This window comes from Plasmodium yoelii, assembly GCF_900002385.2.
Source record: "Plasmodium yoelii strain 17X genome assembly, chromosome: 14".
NCBI classification, from domain to species: domain Eukaryota; phylum Apicomplexa; class Aconoidasida; order Haemosporida; family Plasmodiidae; genus Plasmodium; species Plasmodium yoelii.
In genome coordinates, this window is record NC_036186.2 from 1,551,010 (window position 1) to 1,572,286 (window position 21,277).

The window sequence follows — 21,277 nt, forward strand, 5'->3', positions numbered from 1 at the left end:
TTATATTAATGTGTATATGCAATAAAGTGCACCCCAAAAAACTTACACACACACACACACAAAAAAAAAAAAAATAGGAATATCTTATATAGCTAACAATACTATTTTATATTATATGTTTTTTTAAATATATATTTATTTCTTAAGGTATTACAAATTTTACCAATTTTGATTTTATAACCTTATTTATTATCATTTTTTTTTTTTACACTTTTATTATTTAAAAGTTATTGTAAATTAATTTTTTTTCGTTTTTCTTTTTAGTCCTAAATGTACTAATTAAATTGTGTTTAATTTCCACAAAGAGAATTTATTTCGTTGTATTATAATTCTTTAAATTTGATGGAAAAAACGAAAAATTTGTTAATTGTTTAATAGTTTGTAATTATTAAATATATTTTGTTTTGTTTTTTTCTTTACTGAGAAAAAGTTAAACTCGAAAATTAAAAAATATTAAACAAGTTTATTTTATCATGCCAAAAGATGTATACATAATTATACATGTTTATTAATGAGGCAAATTTAAGTGTTTACAAAAATTAAAACAATATATATTATATATATGGAATGTTAAGGGAAAAATTATATATTATATTTCCTGCATATCGCACATTCCATATATTTCCGTCTATACATATTTTGCACATCTTCGTTAATTAGTACATTTTTCGCATTTCTCAATTTTTATACGATTTATTTTTTTTGAATAAGTTTTCATTATTATTACTGGGGTAATAAGACATTACACCGATTTGCTTATTAATATAATTATTAATTTACTTACAATAAAAAAATTATAAAATGGGAAGCAGATGTTCAAAAAATAAAGCAAAGGCCCCCAAACGTAGGGACATGAATGAATTAACCGAAAAGGAAAATTTTGAAGGTGATAAAAATGAGGAAACCCCACAAGCTATAGATATTGATATTCCTGAAGATCCAATTGAAAACGAATATGATGAACCCGTCGAAGATGATAATTTAGATTTGGATATAAATGACAATAAATCTTTTGATAGAAATTTAGATGATTTAGACAAATCAAATTCTGATATATATTCAGAATCCCATAAATATGAAAATGATAGTGATAAATTGGAAACAGGATCACAAATAACCTTATCTACCGATGCTACTGGAATTGTTCAACAAATAACAAAATTAACTGAACCCGCTCATGAAGAAAGTATATATAATACATATAAATCTACCACTCCATGTGATATGGATAAAATGGATGAGACTGCCAAGATATTTTCAAGACGATGTGGATGTGATCTTGGAGATCGTCATGACGAAAATGCTTGCAAAATATGTAGAAAGATTGATTTATCCGATACCCCATTATTGGCTTAATATATGTACCTTTGTATATATTTGTAAGAAGTTTCATTTTGGCATAAACATTTAACTTTATTCTAATCAATATTCTTTTTTTTTTTTTTTTTTTTTTAAAGATTTATAAAAAAGTTAAAATAACTTCTGTTTTCGTTACATTATACAATCATATATATATAATTTTATTTGCATGTCTTTAATTGTTTTCATTACCCGCACACATTTATTAATTCAATGTGAAATAATATTTACATTTTTGTAATAAATTATTTTTCCATTGCTTCGTTATCTTTATACATAATAAGAATAAATAGTAATAAAAAAACTACGTGCTTATTTTATACTTAATTAGATATTTATTTGGGTTAGAAAAAATTGTGTACTATAATAAAAATATATTTTGCTCCTATTTTTACATAATATAAGTAATTACATACTATAATTAAAATTAAAGATAATCACAATATGATGGGAGAAATAGGGTAATATTTTTGATTATTTTTATTTGTTTATATAGAATGTTCTCTGACACATTTTGTGTTAATAAGAAATGCTTGTTCATATGGTTAAAGGAGGTATATATAATGTGAACATTTTAATAATTTTACTTTTTATAAGCAAAAACAATTTGAATGATTTGTAGACAAATACAAATAGTTTAAAGAAATGATATTGTTTATGCATAACTTTTATTACAATTATATTCAATATATTTTAAGCACATGTAATAACATAAACATACAAATAGATGAATTCCATTTTAATATGGAATTATTTAAAATATGACCACCAAAATGAGATAAAATAAAAAATGCCTATGTGTATAATATACATGCACATATGAAAATGATTTAATTTATTAATTAATTATTATTTTTTTTAAATTAATGGGGAATATATATATTTTTCGTGAAATGTTAAATGCTACTATTAACGGTTATTTTTTTTGATTTATAATGATTTATCATTATCTTATTTAATTCAGACAATCCAAAATTTTCTATCTGCTTGTTATGCTTTTCTTTATCCAACCCATAATAATTAGCAATACTTGAGAACTGAAAATAGTTCATAAAATAAAAATCGTTTGTATTTCTACATATAAACTAATACGCTCTTAATATATACGTTTCTTTTATCTCATATTGTTTTGTTTGTTATATATATAATTTTATTTTTTTCGTTTCTATACATTAAAATGTGAATCCTTGTTATTTCGTAGTTTTTCCATCAGAAGATTCGTCTATAAAAAAAAAAACGAGGATAATTATTTTTTTCAATTTTTTATCAACTAATAAAATTTATTAGTTATTTTCTAACCATGTGTAGAATATGCAAAGGATTGCAAAAGTATGAATGTGTTTTGTAATCAACAATAGCAATTTTATTGCATTGGTTTTTGAAGGAATTGTCTTGATATTTCTCCTTGGTATCCTATATAGGGGTTGAATAATTTGGACTTATTATTATCAATGTAATTATAAAATTTTTTATAATTTTTTTGAATATGCAAAAACTGTAATAAATTCAACAATCACAATTTCCAGAAAAGAAAAATAATATCATCACTATTTGTTATTCAGTGTACATTAACTTAAAACGTTCACATATTAAAAGATGTATATGTTTAAAATTGTAAAAATTTTTAATAACCTCATAAATTTCATAAAGATCATCTATTGATACATGACTTAGTAAAAAATTATTGTCTTTTATTTTCTTTAATACTGCATAATCATTATTAGAATCCTTCATTTTAGTCAAATAATTTTTGATCTTATCATCACATTTAATTAAATCTCTGTTGACACTTGTATCTTTTTCTTCATAATGTTCTACTTGGTTTATTTTTTGAGCTGTTTATAAATAAAACATTTTTTACACATGAATATATGAATTTACTTTTTTTTTTTTTTTTTTATATCCAACTATGTAAATAATATGTGGTATATATCATATAATAATTTCATTTTTGTATTCGTTTAATTTATTTATATGAATATAGTATTAACATATATAAAAGACATTTCTACATTTTATTGAATAGATTGATAAATAAATAAACTAACCTGCTATTTCAACTTTTACAAATTCATTATGTAATGTTGCTTCGACATTTTTACATATTAAATTAACTCTTGATATATCATTATTCTGGAATTTTTTTAATATAAATAAATGGTTCATATATGATGATATTTTTATTTTGGTAATTGTAAGTATATATTTTCAAATCTGTTAACCTACCAATTCGATTTCTTCCTTTTCCATGGATTTTATTTGCTTACACACATTTTCAATTTCTAATATTAACTATTCAACAAAATTATAGGTAATATATAAAGTTATAGTTTATTGAAAAAGAAAGAAAAAAAAAATATAAAGGATGATAATAATTAATTTGAAAGAAGAGATCATTTTTATTTTTATTCTTTATATAACATGTAAATATACACCTTTTATGAACTTATTACTTCCTTTTCATTTTTTTGCAACTCCTTTTCAGTTGTTTTCAATTCCTCAATTTGGATATGAATTAGGCGATTCTTAGATTCCATGTCACCTATTTGATTTAATAATTTTTGTACCCCATCATCCATTTTAAAAAAAAGAGAATAAATTAAAAATAATTTTATTTTTTATATATAACTATCACTAAACAATTATTTATATTAGACAAAACATACATATAATTTTTTATGTGGTGCACATTTATATGTATATATAAAAAATTGGGAATAAAAATTTTTTGAAAACCTTTTTACATTCAGACAAAAAAAAAATATATATATATATATATACAGAGAGATATTACACAATCACATGCTTATTCTATATATTTGTTTATTTTTTCTCCATGTTGCTCATTTTTAGAGATTTTAAATTATAGTAATTATTACTCACTTACAATAGATAGAACAGCCTATTAATTTTACCAAACGATGATGGTGTATATACACCCCCATATTTAAGATATACATAATTGATTATATATGTAATGGCAATACAATTGTTCTATTATTACATTATTTTAGCTCTATTAGAAAAAAGGACGTGTACATACATACATGCATATTATTATGCTTTTATGCAGTATAGGAAAAAATAATAACATCAAGATAAGCTGTTATTTGTTTGAGGATCTCTTTAAAATAGTAGTGTTACTAAATAAGTATTTTTTTTTGTATGTAGAATATATAAACTACACAGGTTTTCGTGCACCGTTGTATTTTGTGTGAATTATATTTTTTCTATACATGCATATTTTAAATGGGTAGAATATAAACATATAGGAGGATAGCTTACTTTTACAAATTATTAAAATGTTTTTAAAAATATCCGTTTTACCGCTATTTGATAAAAAAACAAAGAATTAACATATTTATTCATTTATTTATATTTTGTATTTATCAATTTTTAATAATCTTTATTTTGTTTTATTTTTATTTTTAATTTTATTTTTAATTTTATTTATTTATTTTTTTTTTTTTTTTCTCCATTTTGTACACTTTTCGTAGTTGGGAAAATTTTCAAAAATGTTTACAATTTTTTTGATAAGGATTGAAAAAAAGCTAGCGATGTTTTGAAAAAAATATGACTATTTTTTTTTTTTTTATAAATTTAATGTTCAATGTATCTTATAATTAAGAGAAATATAAAATGTTGTATGTTTTTGAAAGACAAAAGATTTGAAGAAATAAACAGGAATATATATTCCCATTTTGTTAAACCCCAAATAAAATTTTCAAGTATTAACAATAATATAAATTCTTCTACACAGTTAATAGTAAAATGTATTAATGAAACATATAAATCAAAAAATTTTAATAAAATAAAATGGAAATGTTTAAGTAATGATATAATACAAAATATAAATAAATTTAGTGTGAAAGAAATATTGAATATAATTAACATTCTGAGCCGTTTATATTTGGGGAAAAATCTTTTAATTAATATTAAGCCTTTAATAATAGAAAAATTAGATAATATAAATAGTAATGGAATAAGTAAAATAATTATTGCATATTTAAAAGCAAATATTAATGATCATATATTTTATAATAAATTATGTTTAAAATTACAAAAAGACATAAAGGATATATCTATATCTTCTTTAATTAGTTTAGTATATAATATTAATTTTTATTCAAATATAAAAAATGTTCATATATATAATATAGAGAAGGAAATATTAAATCATGTTATTAGTTATTTGGAAATAAACCATGTATTTGATCATATAGAAAAATTGACACACGAATCTAATAGTGATTTTATAAAATTAAAAAACAAAGATGATGAACAAAATTATAATGATACATATGCTCATATAAAAAATGAATCTATCCCCAATAAAAATGAATGTACTGTAATGGATAGTCAATATGTGTGTACTAATATTGGAAATGTTGGAAATGTTGGAAATGTTGGAAATGTTACAAATGAACAAGAGGAGAATAAAATTGAAAAAAAGAATACAGAACAAAAGATATGGATTATGGATATAAAAAATTATAATTTTATATTACTTTTGTATTCGACTAGCAATTATTTATTTAATATACATTTAGAGGATGAAAAAATATTAACAATAAATAATAATTTTTCAAACTATTTAAAAATGTGTTATCATGCATTAAATAATTTGATAAATAAAAATGAGTTTAAAAATTTCATAAAAGAAGAATTAAAACCATTTTATTTATTTTTATTATATAAAGCAATGGTGAATATAATATATATATATGAAGATAAATATATGAATGAAATATTGTTTAATCATATTAAAAACAAAATAAATAATTTTATATTATACTTAAAAAAAAATATTTCAAATTTAAAAGGAAAAACTAATGAAATAATAAAATATATAAATATATTACAACAAAACTTAACCAAATATTCGAAAAATAAAAAGATTTTTCAAAATTATTTTGATAATAATGTTATATTAATTAAATCTCTCTTATTATTACTCCAGCAAAATAATCAAAATGACATAAACAAGTATGTAACATAAATTAGGAAGCAAAATAAAAACCCAAAAAAGCTTCATTAAATGTATATGTATACAATATATGTGTGTCTTTTTTTCTACAAACAATTTGTGATCATATACTATCTCTACAATATTATGTTTTATTTCAATTGTTTCCTTTTTTTTATAAATTCATATGTGCTTATTTGTATAATAATTACATACTTTATTAATATCTCTATTTCTTCATATTAAAATTATATTTTAAAATGTGCATAATTTTGTTTAAAAATCATATATCCATATCCTTAAAATAAAAAGCATGCAATATTTTTTTTTATCATGTTTTTTAATTTTTCACATATAATCTTGATAAATTTTTAATGAATATATATTATATTAATTTGTTAGGTATTACCCATGGCATAGGGAACAAATAGAAATGATACAACAAACCTTACGATTAATTGAAAAGGCACAATAATAAATAGTAGAAAATATATTTATATGGATGTATATATGCGTATATACATGCTCTTGATTTTTTTTTTTTTTGTGTGTGCAAATTTTTAAATGAATTATAGCGCAAGTCTTGAATATAAATACCGTAAAAAATTGAATAAAAAAAATTCCGAATAAGAAAGTAATTATTCATCAAGATTATTATTATGAACTAAATCGAGAAAGTCCTAAGATTGTTCAAAAAAAGGAAAATAAAAAAAAAGATATTTTTATTGACATGTAGATGAATTTTCACAAAATACTCTATATTAAATGCATTATTTATGTTATCACAAAACTTTTACATATATATATTTTTTGTGATTATTTCCTTTGGCATATTGATAATTTTATAAAAATTGGCATTTATTTTATCACGTATTTTCTTTATGAATTGCTTACAAAATTGTATTCGTCATCACCAAAATCGTCAAATTCCGTTGGTGCTTTTTCGTTTATCTCTGTTTCTGTTTCGAGTATTGAACTGTTATAAAATTCTAAATCGTTTACATTTGCAACATTGAAAAAATGCATATTTTTATTTTCTTTTATTATTCCTTTAAAATTTGGTGGCTTAATGCTGTGTATGCCTGAATATAATTAAAAGTTATATTAAAAAAATATATATTTTGTTCTTTTTCCTTCTTATACATACATATAGACATTTACACATTCTTATAGGTCAGTACAAAAATGTCGACAACTCAATATATAAGCTTATTCGGTGAAATAAAAAATGATTTTTTTTTTTTTTTTTTTTTTTTACTTTTGTTGCATAAATCTCTATAATTTGTAACATCAAATATGTTAGATATCTGAAAATTGCAAAATAAAATATCGACACAACCAATGTTCAAGGCAAATAAAATTTGAGAATATATATAATACACACTATAATATATGGAAAATATTGTTTTGTAAATTTTCAATTTTATGGGTTTTAATTTTTATTCTATATATCATTTACCTTTTTTAAAACAAAACACACTAAATTTAGATAGTTCGAAAAGAATAAAAATGTATCAAACATAAAATTTCCTAAATATCTTCCATATGTGAAATATAATATTTTTGTTGCTAAAGTCACCATTTTAACTTGATTGAACTTTATTTAAACTTTGCCTTTTCTCTTTATAATTATATATATGCATAATATTAAAAAAAAAAATTAACTTGTACAAAAATATTTTACCTTTTTTATGGTAATCAATTAAGTATTTATTTATATATGAAAAAAAATATAAAATAAAAAATTATAAAGTACGAATTATTGAAATATACGTATTTGTTGACATATTAATGTTCAAAAAACAGCATTGAAAAGTTGTATAAGGTGTAAAAATATAAGACATATATGTATTATATATGCATGAAATGTTATGTATATTTTTTTAATATATATAAATTATATATATCTTTGAATATGTTTTAATATAAATATTTCGCCACACATTAGGGGGTGTATCTTATGCATTTTTACATTAGTATATAATTGCATTGTTTTACTATTTCGTTTTTTTTTTTTACTGTTGCATTATTGTTACTATATTGGATATTTATTTTTTTACTAATGTTTTGATAATTATAAGGCCAAAATATAAAATTCATTAACAACCTTATGGTGATTTTTATTTGTTTCTTTTACATATTTTCTCATTTTATAAATTATAAAATTTGCACACCTATTAAATTGGGAAATGTTCTGTATGCTAAAAATGTTTTTTTTCATTTTTCGCAATTTGTGTATGTTAACAATTTGTAAATTTTGACATAAAAAAATAGGGAAGACAATTCTTATCCTTCCAAGCAATAAATAAATAAAATACGCAAATATAAATATACGTAGTGATTTTATGTGTGCATAAAATTTTGGAAAAAAAATAATAACTATATATATTTCCCCCTTTCATCATTTCTTTGAGTGTTTTAAAATATTATTTTGTTATTTTCAATATAGATTATATTTGTTATATTCGCATTACATTATATTTTCTCATCATTATGATAAGAATAATGCTATTTATAAATGTAGTATATAAAATGAGAAGTCAACTATTTGTTGTAAGACATTGTTATGTGCATGCTTTACCAAGTAACAAAATTAAAAAAATAATAAAAATAAAAGTTTTAACATAAAACAGAGTAGGATAGAGAAACAAAGATGAATTACTAAACATATATATAATATATATTTTTTTTAAATAGCACATATTATAATAGAAAAAGTTGTCATTGTATTTCCTTACTAAAAAGTAAATATATATAATGCATGTTTATGTATTTCTCTTATTTGCTGAAAATAATATATATATGCATTCCACGCACATAGTACTTAGATGTATAGTTAAAAAAATTAACGAAAAAATACTAATTTGGTAAGAAAAAAGGTGCTTTATACAAGCGAGTGTGCACATATATTCTGCATATATGTGTATGGATATAAGCATGCACTAAAATATTATTTATATAATATAGTAGAGTTTTATGAAAGGCCAAGAAAAACCATCCTCAGCGCATTTGTTCTTCACGATTTTGATTATTTTGATTATCTGACCATTTTGATTATCTGACCATTTTGATTATCTGACCATTTTGATTATCTGACCATTTTGATTATCTGACCATTTTGATTATTTGACCATTTTGATTATCTGACCATTTTGATTATTTGACCATTTTGATTATTGTATGTTTTGCTGGATATAAGCGAAAGACGCGTCTTGGTAATTTCGGTAAGCAAACAGATAAAGATATAAATTTCCATACGGATTTTTTTGGGGTTTATAATTTTGTGGGTTATCAAAAATGATGAGTTAGTTTTCTTCAATGCAAGATGAATCTATTCCTAATTCTTTTAAAACTTTTTTATAATTTTCAACATTTCTAATTAAAATTTTTTCTATTGGACCTAACAATCTTTTAAAACCTTTTCGTTCTAAATGTACTACTTGACATGTACTTTCTGCTTTTACAGTAGCAGCTCTTGGCTGATTTCTTAAAAGAGCTAACTCACCAAAATAATCGCCTTTTGTATATGTTTTAATAACCTGACCATTTTTTAAAGCAGTAGCTTTTCCATCAATTAAAATATAAAATGTATCTCCTTGTTCACCTTCATTTATTATAATATCACCAGTATTAAATGTTTTTGATTTTAAACAATCAGCAACTTTAGATCTTTCATATGGATCCATATCCTTTAATACAGTTACCTGTTTTAATATATCTTCATACATTTGTCTTTTTTTTGCTATATTATCTTTTATTATATATGTAAATGATTCTCTATCTAATGCCCATAAATGACATTTAGTTAAAGCTTTAGCTGTTGCTGCTCTTTTTGAATTATATAATAAAGCTAGCTCTCCAAATACATCCTTTGATTTTAATGTTGTTAATACTTCTTTTTTATTGTCTTTTGTTTTATATATTTCAATTTCTCCTTCATCTATTACATATAATAAGTCTCCTTCATCTCCTTCATTTATTATATTAACACCTTTTTCTACATGTTCATCAAAAAATGCATCGATAATTGTTTCCATTTCTGAATTATTTAAATGATTAAATAGAAATGATTCATTTAATGCTTCACGAATTTTTTTCTTTTCTTTATTATCTTTTTTATGAACTTTAGCTACAAAATTTTCTTTCTTTTTATTCCATTCTCCATATGCTTCAGCACTAACTGACATTCTTTTTGATTGTCTCACTTCTATATGTTCAATATCCAAAGGGTTTGAATCCATATCTTTTTTGTTTGTTTCACTAAGACAGTCTGTTTCGTCGTCATCACTTGAGCACTCCTCGACTATGTTTGAGTCAAAAAAAGAAGAAAAAAAGGATGAAAAAAAAGAAGAAAATGTATGTATGTACGTACGTATGTATGCACGTATGTATGTATGCACGTATGTATGTATGCACGTATGTATGTATGCACGTATGTATGTATTTATGTATAAATGGGTAACGAAAAGAAATGAATATATACGGTTTATTTAAAAATACTTACTTATTAAATTGTTTTTATTTATTAGGGGAACATCTTTATTAGCATTCGCTGACTTATCTTTGTTTGACAATACATCATTTCCATCTTCTCTTTTATTTAATGATAACCCATTTGATAAGGTGTCTTTATTCCCATGTTTACTTTCCTTAGAGCTATCTGTATTATCATGGTTTTTACTATTATTTCTAATTTTGTTTGAATATTCTTGAAATTGTGTTTGTATATCGTTGTCTGCCATTTTTAGATTTTTATCTTCTGATTCTCCTTTCCCTTCTCGCCTTTAAAGAAAAATAAAAAGCATAAAAGTATTATTTTTTTAATCACTATTATATAAGCATACAAACACAAGCACAATCATATATATATGGTTGAATTTTTGAGTAAAAGTTAAAGATAAATTAACAGAATACAAATATTATTCGTTATATTATATTCTTTATGTTTAGTGCAAACACTTATTTACTTTATATTATTATTGCTATAAAGTTAAAGCTACTTTTTTTCGCTAGCTTATTTTATTATTACTGCTTATTTATTTATGTATTGTTAATATAAATATTGGTTTGCTTATGTATTGTCAATATTATTAATATATGGTTTAAGGTTCTAATAGCAATATGTTTGGAAATTTAAATCGAATAATCTGGTTATTGATATGGTATTATTTTAGAAAATTTATTTTCATTTTCTTTATCATTATTTTAATTATGCCAAGAATAAGTTGCTTTAATTTTTTGTATTCATTTTTCATTATATGTGTAAAAATATATACGATATATTTTTTTGTGAATCTTACCATGTGCACACATTGCCCATTTTATTATTTCTCAAAAATATGGGGAAGATATTTTAAGAATACGATAAAGTTATATATTTATTTTGTATAATTTGACTAAAATTTTGTTTTGGTCATAACTATTTAATTCAGATTGTTTGAAAAGTTGCATAAAAATTATATAAAATTAATATGTATACATGCACACCTATATATTGTGTATTTTGTTTTTGGTTATTCTTTTATTTGCTTATTTCCCTTTTTCATTTCTTTTTATGTAATTTTGAAGAAATAAAGGTTTAACTAAATGACGAATTAAAAAAGTGTAATATTCGATACGTGTGTATATATTACATACTAATTAATACAAAACAATCCAAAGAATGTAAAATACCATGAAAATAATATATATATTATATATGCGAAAACTATATAAAGTTAATTGTTACGAAAAAATAAAAAAGGAGGAAAAACAATAAATAAATATATATATATATTTAAATTAATTTTGTTCAGGCATAGACAGAAAGGAACAAAATAATAAAATAAATAAATATAAATAAATAAATAAATAAATATGTAAATATGTAAATATGCTTGTAGAAATAATTATTTCTATATACGTTTTGTTATATTACATGTAGTATATACATATGCTCTGTAAATTAACTTATTGTAAGTGCAATCGCATATAATATTTTGCCAAGCTTATTTTTAAAGGGCAAAACATATAGTACGAGACATATGGCTTTTCTCAAAAATATTGGTCATTATATATATATACTAAATTTTATTATTTTCTTTTTTTCTTTTTTTCTTTTTTTCTATTTTTATGCTTTTCTTTTTTTATGCTTTAATAGTTTGCTGCGTGGTATGTTATATAACGTTACAAAAATTATTAAGAAAAAAAAATAATACTTGAAAAGCTGCATGACTTAATAATGCGGCTAATATTTGTTAGTGAGGAATATAATTTCACGTTTTATACTTTTAAACAGTTTTTTGAATATTTGGTTAAAAATATATACAAATTATGAGAATATACATAATATCCTCATACGAGACAATTATTATTTAGGGCTTAAAAAAACATAAAAACAAAAATAAACACAAGCACATATATTGCATACGCAAATGTGAGTATATATATTTTACTTTTTAAAAATAAGTCATAATGCTTAAGCATATTAATACTGTTTTAAACATTTTGAACCATAGACATACGGAAATAATTAATCTTTCTCACTTTTACATTTTTTTACAAATTTATTACCTTATAAAAATTATATATGTGAAAAAACAAATAATTAATATTTTAACATGGCTAACCAATAAGTGAAGATAAAAATAAAATAAACCATATGAAATAAAATGTGTGATAATTAGGAAAAATTATGTACTCTTTCTGTTTTTAAAGAATATTAAAAAAAATAGTGAAATGATGTTATTATTAATTTGTGAACATTTTAGACCTTTCAATTTTTTTGATTGCCACAACTATTTAAAATAATATACTATTTTAATTAAAATATAAAATATGTAGCTAATATATAATTGGGAAAATTATATAAAGTTATTCTAGTATATTTGTATATACGTTATTTAATTTGAAAAGAATGCTACCTGAAATAAAAACAGTAAATGCTTAAAAAAAAAAAAAAAAAAAAAAATTTTGAACTATTATGTGAGCCAACATTTATTCACATTACATAATTATTCTTGTTTTAAATTTTCTATATTTCTTTTAGTTGTAATTAAACAGGGGAATTATGTTTTAGCCTTTTAGTAAAAATATAAAATAATTAAAAATTTACATATATAGTATTATGAAATAAAAATATATTAATTAGGAAAAAAACATATATTTATATATACAAGGAAAAAAGGAAAATATATTCATATATTTATATATAGCAGGTAAATAGGCCAATCTGATAAATACGAGGAAAATATTTCAGTGAGCCATCAATTTATCATTAATAATTTAATTAACTAAAAAAAAATAATTAATATTTTAATAAAGAATAATTGTTCTATTTATTTAAGCACCATAAATGTAAATTTGTTAAAATTTTGAATTATAATTTTTTCATAAAAATGTCTGTGAGGAAATAATGTTAGTAAACTTTCGATATGTAAAATAAAGATTACCAAAATATATATATTATGCATATAAATATATATATCTTTTTAAATTGCGTATTCATTTTTTTTACTTTTACATTTTTTTTTTTTTTTTTTTAATTACTGCTCATAAAGAGTACGAAAATAAAACCAAATTGTTTTAACATTCTAATAAGTAAAATATAATGAGAAGATTGTATGAACAAAAAAATATGTGTTAAATATATACATATGAACAAATAAATAATAAATATGTAAATAATAATATGTTACGAAATGAGGGATGAGTTATTACGAAATTTTATTTTAAAAAAATTTCCTTAAATACATGTTATTTATTTATATAATTACATAGTTTTCTACATTTCCTTTTTGTTTTATTGTTTTACTATTAAATGATAATTGTAGGATGAGTGAAAAGTGGGAAAAAGAGAAAATAATATTTAAAAAAAAAAAAAAAATATATATATATATATAGTTTAAAGTAAAACAAAATGACCATAAATGAGAATAGAATGCGAATAATACCCATGGATGATACAAAGAATTATTCCGGAAGTGAAGAAAATGATACAATAAATTTGGAAAATAATTCAAACGATTTAAGTAGTTACCAGAATTTTCTTATTGGTGGCCCCAATACAGAGTCATATAAATATACAGACAAAAATTGTCATGCACTTGTAAAAAAAGAAAAAAAAAATCCAACTAGCCATCAAACAGCTAATAATTATCATTATAAGAGTAGTAATGGAAGTATAAAACATATGCATTTAATGAAACGTAAAAAAGGGTTTATAGGAAAAGATCCATATTGTAGTACTCATTTAATATTGGGTAGTGGACGAAGCAATAAAAAATTAAAAAAAAAATTTTTATGGAATCGGGGTATAGATCAAAATACAAATGTATCCGAATTATCTTATATTCGCGATTTTGAAAATAATTCATTTATGCATGATAATTCTCAACATTTAGTTTTATATGATAATAATAATAATAGATATATGGATTATTCAAGAAATGCAAAAGAAATTCGAAGTGAAAAAATGAGATATTTTTTTGTATATTCTCCTGATATTATACAAAGATGGTTAAGAGTTATATTTAATATTATAATTACATCATTAATAGTCACACTTATTTATTTTATATTTATATCAATAAGAGAAGATATAAATAAAAAAGTTGCTATTCAAGTTCAAAATGTAAAAGAAGAATCAAATACATGCAAAAAACAATATTATGCTCATAAATGTGGAACTGTAAATTTACCATTATTAAATGAAAAATGTGAAGAATGGTTAAAATGTATGAACACAGATCATAAATTATATCAAGATATATCTTTTTTATCAGCTCAAATGTTAGGACAAATTATGAATGCATTTATAGTTCAATTTGAATGGAAAAGTATATGTGTTATCGCTTTTATATTCCTTCTTATTTTTATTGGAAGTAATTATGCATTATCAATAGGTGGAGCTAATAAAACTAATAATAATGATTATAATTTATATAACCCTATTATGAATCCATCTCATGGTATTCCACCATATTCTCCTTATTTTAATTTTTATCCCTATATGTCACCACCATTGAATTATAATAATCCATATAATCCAGATTTTACACTAATGAACACTTCATATCTTCACAATAAATATTTTCAAGATAATAATTTTAATAGAAGTCCTTACAATTATTCTAGTTCATATCAACAACATAATAATGGTCATAATGATTCAAATAATTCAGTTTCAAGAAATAAAGAAAATTCAGAAAATTATAATCAAAATCAAAAAGATGGGAACAAAGATTCCAAAAAAGTTGGGTTTTTGAAATATTTAACCAGAGATTTTAAGTAAATTATTTTTCTATTTCAAAAAAAAAAAAAAAAAAAAAAAAAATCTGTTATTTTTTATTTTATTTTTTAAAATGAATTAAAAATTTAATGAATAAATAAATGCACACTATATGTGTGCGTACATGGATACGCACATTATAATTTTAGTTTGTTTAAAACGAGGAAATCTCACTAAAAAATTGGGTGTTTAGTTTATATCTTATCCATATATAATACTAGTCTAATCAAATTTGACAATACACACAAAACGCTATGCATTTAATTACATGCATAATATTTTCATATGTCTATTGTGTGTGTATTTTGTATGCATACATGTTTATATTAGTTTTATTTTTCACTGATTTTTTGGTATATTTTTTTGAGTTAAAAAAAATGTATATATATATTATTATATATATGAATTTTTTCAATGTCATTTTATCTTTCAGTATATTATGAATTACTCTTCATACCATTATTATGATAACTTTTTTGTCTTTCCATCTTTTATTTATTCAGTTGTTTTTCTGGTTATTTCGTCAGTTATTTTTTTATTTTTTTATTTTTTATTTTTTTATTTTTTATTCTTTATTCTTTTATTATTTATTCTTTATTCTTTTATTATTTTGTTAATTTTCTTATTTCTATAAAATAAACATGAATTACTTGATTTGTGTGTGCATTTTTTCCCACAACATTTTATAAGCTTATTAAACATGCTAAAATGTAGAATTAAAAAAAATAATAACAAATTAACTAAATGATGATATTGAAAAATATGTGGACAAACTTTATCTCGATATTCACGCAATTTATATCAGTATATATAAAGTTCATAGTTCCGATATGTTTTCATTTTTTATCCATAAAATATTTATAAAATAAGACTAAGTTGCTTTATTAGGTTACCCTTGATATGTTTTATTAAATGTGTTATGAGGTCGGTGATATATTAACAAAAAATTGATTTTAGAGTTTTAAAATAAAATAAAACTTTTTATAAAACAAAGTTATATAAACTATAGTTTGTTGAAAAGATATTCATATGTGTATATATGAAGATGATAAAAAAAAATTTCTTAAAATATGTATTAAAACAAATGCATATACAAAAAAAAAAAAAAAAAAAATTAAAGAAAACTATATAATATAGTGTTTAAAGTACATTTTTTTTTACACACAATATTTAGCTGTAACTTATAAAATATCAAAATACATAAGTTTATTCATTTTACTCAATTTAGCATAAATTTGAGATGAATGTTTTCTATTTTTTTGTTTTAATAAAGATATATTTTTTCTTATAAGTACAGCATGGTCACTAATCATAATAAGTAAATCGTTTTCTTTTTTTGTTCTTGTATCATATAATTTAAATCCTAATAATTCATCGGGATCATAATTAGTAATTATATTATTTTTTTTTTCATCTACATATTCTTGTTGTTCTGGTAGTTGTAATTCATTTTGTTTATTTTGATTTTGTATTTTATCAGATATATCTTTTTTTATATCATTTAATTTATTATCTTTGTTTGGTAAATTATTATTTTTTTTTTTTTTGCCTTTTTTAAATTTCATAATTTTAAACCCTTTTCCTCTTTTTTTTTGAACTTTGATTTCATCCAGTCCAATCATTTTCCCATGTCCATTTTTTGAAAGAAAAATAATTTTAATATTTTTAAGATTCTCTAAATTATTTTCATATGATACTAAATCAATAACTTTATCATCTTTTTTAAGATTTATGCATTTATTTCCTAGAGAATTTTTTTTGGAAATTTTTAAACTGCTTAAAGGAAATTGTATTATATATCCATTTTTTGTTCCTACTATACAATTATCATTAGAATTACAATAGTTAAAAAAGATATTTTTTTTATTTTTAAAAAGTTTGATTCCTTTTTTTTTTTTTTTTAAAAATACATCATTATTTATTATTTTCATTTTTCCATTTTCACTGCAAACAATTAAATATTTTTTATCTTGTTCATATTTAGTTAAACCTGTTATATTTGTTGAACATTTTATTAATTGACTTATTGGAATTCCTTTAGAATCATATGATGAGGTTTGTATTTCAGATACATCTAAAAGATATCCTTTATTAAGATTATCTGTAACTAATATTTTATCTTTGTTTTTACAAAGTATTCCTTTTTTTATTTTATATGTATTAATATTATTATCGTCTAAATTATTTTTGTTAGTTTTATATGTTTCTTCATCATTTTCTGAAACAATATCATCTAACATTTTTTCATTATTTGTTTTTTTTTCATTATTTGTTTTTTTTTCATTATTTATTTTTTTTTCATTATTTGTTTTTTTTACATTTTTTGTTTCTTCAATTTCTTTTAAAATATATTTAGCATTAGAAAGCTTCATGATATTATTTACATTATTTTTCAGTTTATCATTTATTTTTATTTTTTTTATATATCCCCCATAGGTTATTAAAATTAGCACATCATCATTGTTATATATATCTTTAAATGTTGTGTCTAAAGAATCAATATATGTATTCCTGTAATTTTCATTTTCTACTTCATTTTTGTTTCCCTTTTCTACTTCATTTTTGTTTCCCTTTTCTACTTCATTTTTGTTTCCCTTTTCTACTTCATTTTTGTTTCCCTTTTCTACTTCATTTTTGTTTCCCTTTTCACCTGATTCTAGTATCTTATTATTTTGCCCATTTGTAGTATCATCTGTTTGGCCACCTCCTTTTCCTCCCATGTTTGGAGCAATACTAAATTTGTTCACACCATTTTTTGTATTATCTTCGTCATATTTTTGAGATGTATTAAGCAAGTTAAGATCTCCATTTATATAAGAATATTTATATTTAAGTTGGGGTTGTGGTAATATTTTTTTTGAGAGAGAATATTTATTTTTGATATGTATTAATTCATTTATTATAATTTGTTTAATTTCTTGAACATTGTCAATTATATATTGATTTGATTTAATTTTTTTAATAATATTATTTTTTTGAATATCAAAATTGATATTTTTGATATTTATTAATTTTTGTATTTTCATAGATAATATATATTTAATTTGATCCTCATTTAATTTGAAATTAGATTTTAAATAATTTTGGATTTGTTCAATATTTTGATTTTTATGTAAAAATGAAATAATATCAAGAATTTTTTTTTGGATAGTTAAATATAAATCTATAATATTAAGTTCTTTTTGTAAATTATTATTTTTAATTTTATAATTTTTTTTAATAAATTTTATTCGATTTTCACACCATAACTGCAAAAATGGTTTTAAAGAAAATTGAGTATAACTATTTTCATAACCAATACACACAAAATTACAATGATAGTTAATCTCCATTGATGTATATTTGAATAGAAAAGAAACAAAATTATGTATTTGTTCAATTTGACTATGTTTTCTTAATTCTAATACAATTCTCATTTCATTTTTTTCACTTTCATCTCTAATTTTAGACAAAATATTATCATGTTCATTTTTTCTTTCATTTAATACAGTAACAATATTTTCAATTAATTCATTTGGTTTAACATTTGGTGGTAAATTTTTTATAATAAGTTTTTTACTACTTTTATTATCACATTCTAAATTTTCTAAATTGCTTAATTCATTTATATGATGAATATATGTTTTATTATTACGAACATATTCATAAAATACATTACTTCTTATTACTATACTACCTTTTCCAGTATTATAAATATTTCGTAGTGCATCTTTTTTTGTTATTATTATTCCTCCTGTTGAAAAATCAGGACCTTTAATTAAATTAAATAATTCATCATTTGTTATTTTTTCATTTATCAAAAAATTTATAGATGCATTAATAACATCAACAAGATTATGACTTGGAATATTTGTTAATATACTAACAGCAATACCTGAACATCCATTAATTAATAAAAGTGGAATCTTACTACATAATACTTTAGGTTCTTTTTCATTTCCATCAAAATTTTTTATATAATCTACATTTTCATCATTTATTTCATCTAATAATACATCATAACAAAAATCAGATATTCTTGCTTCTGTGTATCGCATAGCAGCAGCATTATATTCAACCGACCCAAAATTACCATATCCATTTATTAGCACATTATTATTATGATGTTTTTGTGCTAATCTTACTAATGCATCGTAAACACTTTTATCACCATGCGGGTGATATTTACCAATAACTTCTCCTACGATTCTTGCACATTTTTTATAACTTTTTCTATCAGATCCTTTATTTATTTCATACATACTCCAAATAATTCTTCTTTGCACTGTTTTTAACCCATCACGATAATCACATAAACATCTATTAAGAATTAAAAAATTTGCATATGATAAAAAACTTTTAGATAATAATTCACATATCTCAACATCATAATATTCTCCTTTGATTAGTTTTTTATTTGGGTTTTCGAAGAAATATTCTGTCGTATTTCCTATTCTGGCCTTTTCATCCTGTTCATCCTGTTCATCCTTTTCATCTTTTTCATCTTTTTCATCTTTTACATCTTTTTCATCTTTTTCATCTTTTACATCTTTTTCATCTTTTACATCTTTTTCATTCTTGTTCAACTCATTTCCTTCCTCTATCGCATCATTTTTAGTATTTTTTTTTTTTCCAAATAGAATAAAATTATTTCTCTCTTTTTTTATTTTATTCTTATTTAGACATATACCAGCAAACTCTCTATTATTTTGAACACAGTTTACACCCGTTTTTTTTTGGTATTTATTTTGGTATATTTTTTGATATTTTTTTGGGTATATTTTTTGATGTGGTATTAAGGACCTATTATAAGGATTTGGGTTATTTATAAAAAGCGGAGAACTGTTAGTCACAATGCTAATTTTTTCATTTTTTACAAACAAATAATCTGAATTTATTATTAATAAACATAATAATTTAAGAACTAAAAAATAAACAAATTTATACGACATATTATTATATGCATGTGCATATACACATATTACATATAATACGTATATGGTTCATTATTTTGCTAAACACATAAATAACCTTAGTCTTTTACAATAATTTTTGAATATTTATTAAAAAAATTATTCTCTTTGTCTTATTTTTTTTTTTTTTATATTCCACATATTTGTTATAATTCCCTCTTTCTTATAACATTCTTTTATTATATATATATTTTTTTATTTTTTTTTGCATGATAAACATATTTAAAAAATGTTGAAAGATTTAAAAAACAAAAAAAACAAAAAAACAAAAAAAGCCAATAATAATAAAAATGGAAAAAAAAAAAAAGTTACATATTTTGCTTCATAAGCAAAGGCATTTATTAAGGTTAGGAAAAATACATATTAAATATAACACTAAAAATATGAATGTATTTGTATAAAAATTTTAAATTAATTTTAAATTGTCCAATAAAAAAGTGAAGAAAATTACACTATTTTATAAAATCATGAGATTAGATGGAAATAAAGAATAATAAATATTTATATGGGTCTCGTACTGGGATATTAATGGTATATGTGTATAAGCACGCATAACAATTATCTTATTTTTCATTTATCTTTTTTTTTTTTTTTTTTTTTTCTCTTATTTTTGCATTTTTTTTTATTTTTCCATTTTAATGAATTTATTTATTCTAGTTTATTTTTTATTTTTTTTTTGTTGTTGTTTAACATTTCGTGATATTACAAAATTGTGCCTTTATATATTTTCAA

At 21.2% G+C, this 21,277-nt stretch overlaps 7 protein-coding genes across 7 annotated transcripts; 3 read left to right on the top strand and 4 right to left on the bottom strand.

Annotated features, from left to right (window-relative positions):
- Window positions 1–801: 801 nt before the first annotated feature.
- On the top strand, window positions 802–1,356 carry PY17X_1440100 (glideosome-associated protein 45, putative; the record flags this gene model as incomplete). The annotated part of the gene is made up of 1 exon (XM_726361.2): window positions 802–1,356. The coding sequence occupies one exon, from the start codon at window positions 802–804 to the stop codon at window positions 1,354–1,356; it is 555 nt and encodes a 184-aa protein (XP_731454.2).
- Window positions 1,357–2,255: 899 nt separating this feature from the next.
- Window positions 2,256–3,938, bottom strand: PY17X_1440200 (conserved Plasmodium protein, unknown function; the record flags this gene model as incomplete). The annotated part of the gene is made up of 7 exons (XM_022957595.1): window positions 2,256–2,396; window positions 2,531–2,581; window positions 2,659–2,772; window positions 2,992–3,194; window positions 3,408–3,492; window positions 3,586–3,651; window positions 3,813–3,938. The coding sequence occupies 7 exons, from the start codon at window positions 3,936–3,938 to the stop codon at window positions 2,256–2,258; spliced, it is 786 nt and encodes a 261-aa protein (XP_022812959.1).
- A 1,031-nt stretch (window positions 3,939–4,969) lies between these two features.
- PY17X_1440300 (uncharacterized protein) lies at window positions 4,970–6,800 on the top strand (the record flags this gene model as incomplete). The annotated part of the gene is made up of 2 exons (XM_726362.2): window positions 4,970–6,345; window positions 6,728–6,800. The coding sequence occupies 2 exons, from the start codon at window positions 4,970–4,972 to the stop codon at window positions 6,798–6,800; spliced, it is 1,449 nt and encodes a 482-aa protein (XP_731455.2).
- Window positions 6,801–6,963: 163 nt separating this feature from the next.
- On the bottom strand, window positions 6,964–7,907 carry PY17X_1440400 (conserved Plasmodium protein, unknown function; the record flags this gene model as incomplete). The annotated part of the gene is made up of 4 exons (XM_022957596.1): window positions 6,964–7,005; window positions 7,220–7,407; window positions 7,584–7,632; window positions 7,785–7,907. 4 exons carry the CDS (start codon window positions 7,905–7,907, stop codon window positions 6,964–6,966), a joined length of 402 nt encoding a protein of 133 aa, XP_022812960.1.
- A 1,723-nt stretch (window positions 7,908–9,630) lies between these two features.
- On the bottom strand, window positions 9,631–11,645 carry PY17X_1440500 (cAMP-dependent protein kinase regulatory subunit, putative; the record flags this gene model as incomplete). The annotated part of the gene is made up of 3 exons (XM_022957597.1): window positions 9,631–10,628; window positions 10,830–11,107; window positions 11,626–11,645. 3 exons carry the CDS (start codon window positions 11,643–11,645, stop codon window positions 9,631–9,633), a joined length of 1,296 nt encoding a protein of 431 aa, XP_022812961.1.
- Window positions 11,646–14,222: 2,577 nt separating this feature from the next.
- Window positions 14,223–15,596, top strand: PY17X_1440600 (nucleus export protein BRR6, putative; the record flags this gene model as incomplete). The annotated part of the gene is made up of 1 exon (XM_726365.1): window positions 14,223–15,596. The coding sequence occupies one exon, from the start codon at window positions 14,223–14,225 to the stop codon at window positions 15,594–15,596; it is 1,374 nt and encodes a 457-aa protein (XP_731458.1).
- A 1,178-nt stretch (window positions 15,597–16,774) lies between these two features.
- PY17X_1440700 (DNA gyrase subunit A) lies at window positions 16,775–20,524 on the bottom strand (the record flags this gene model as incomplete). Its single annotated transcript, XM_723072.3, has 1 exon — window positions 16,775–20,524. The coding sequence occupies one exon, from the start codon at window positions 20,522–20,524 to the stop codon at window positions 16,775–16,777; it is 3,750 nt and encodes a 1,249-aa protein (XP_728165.3).
- Window positions 20,525–21,277: the final 753 nt, after the last annotated feature.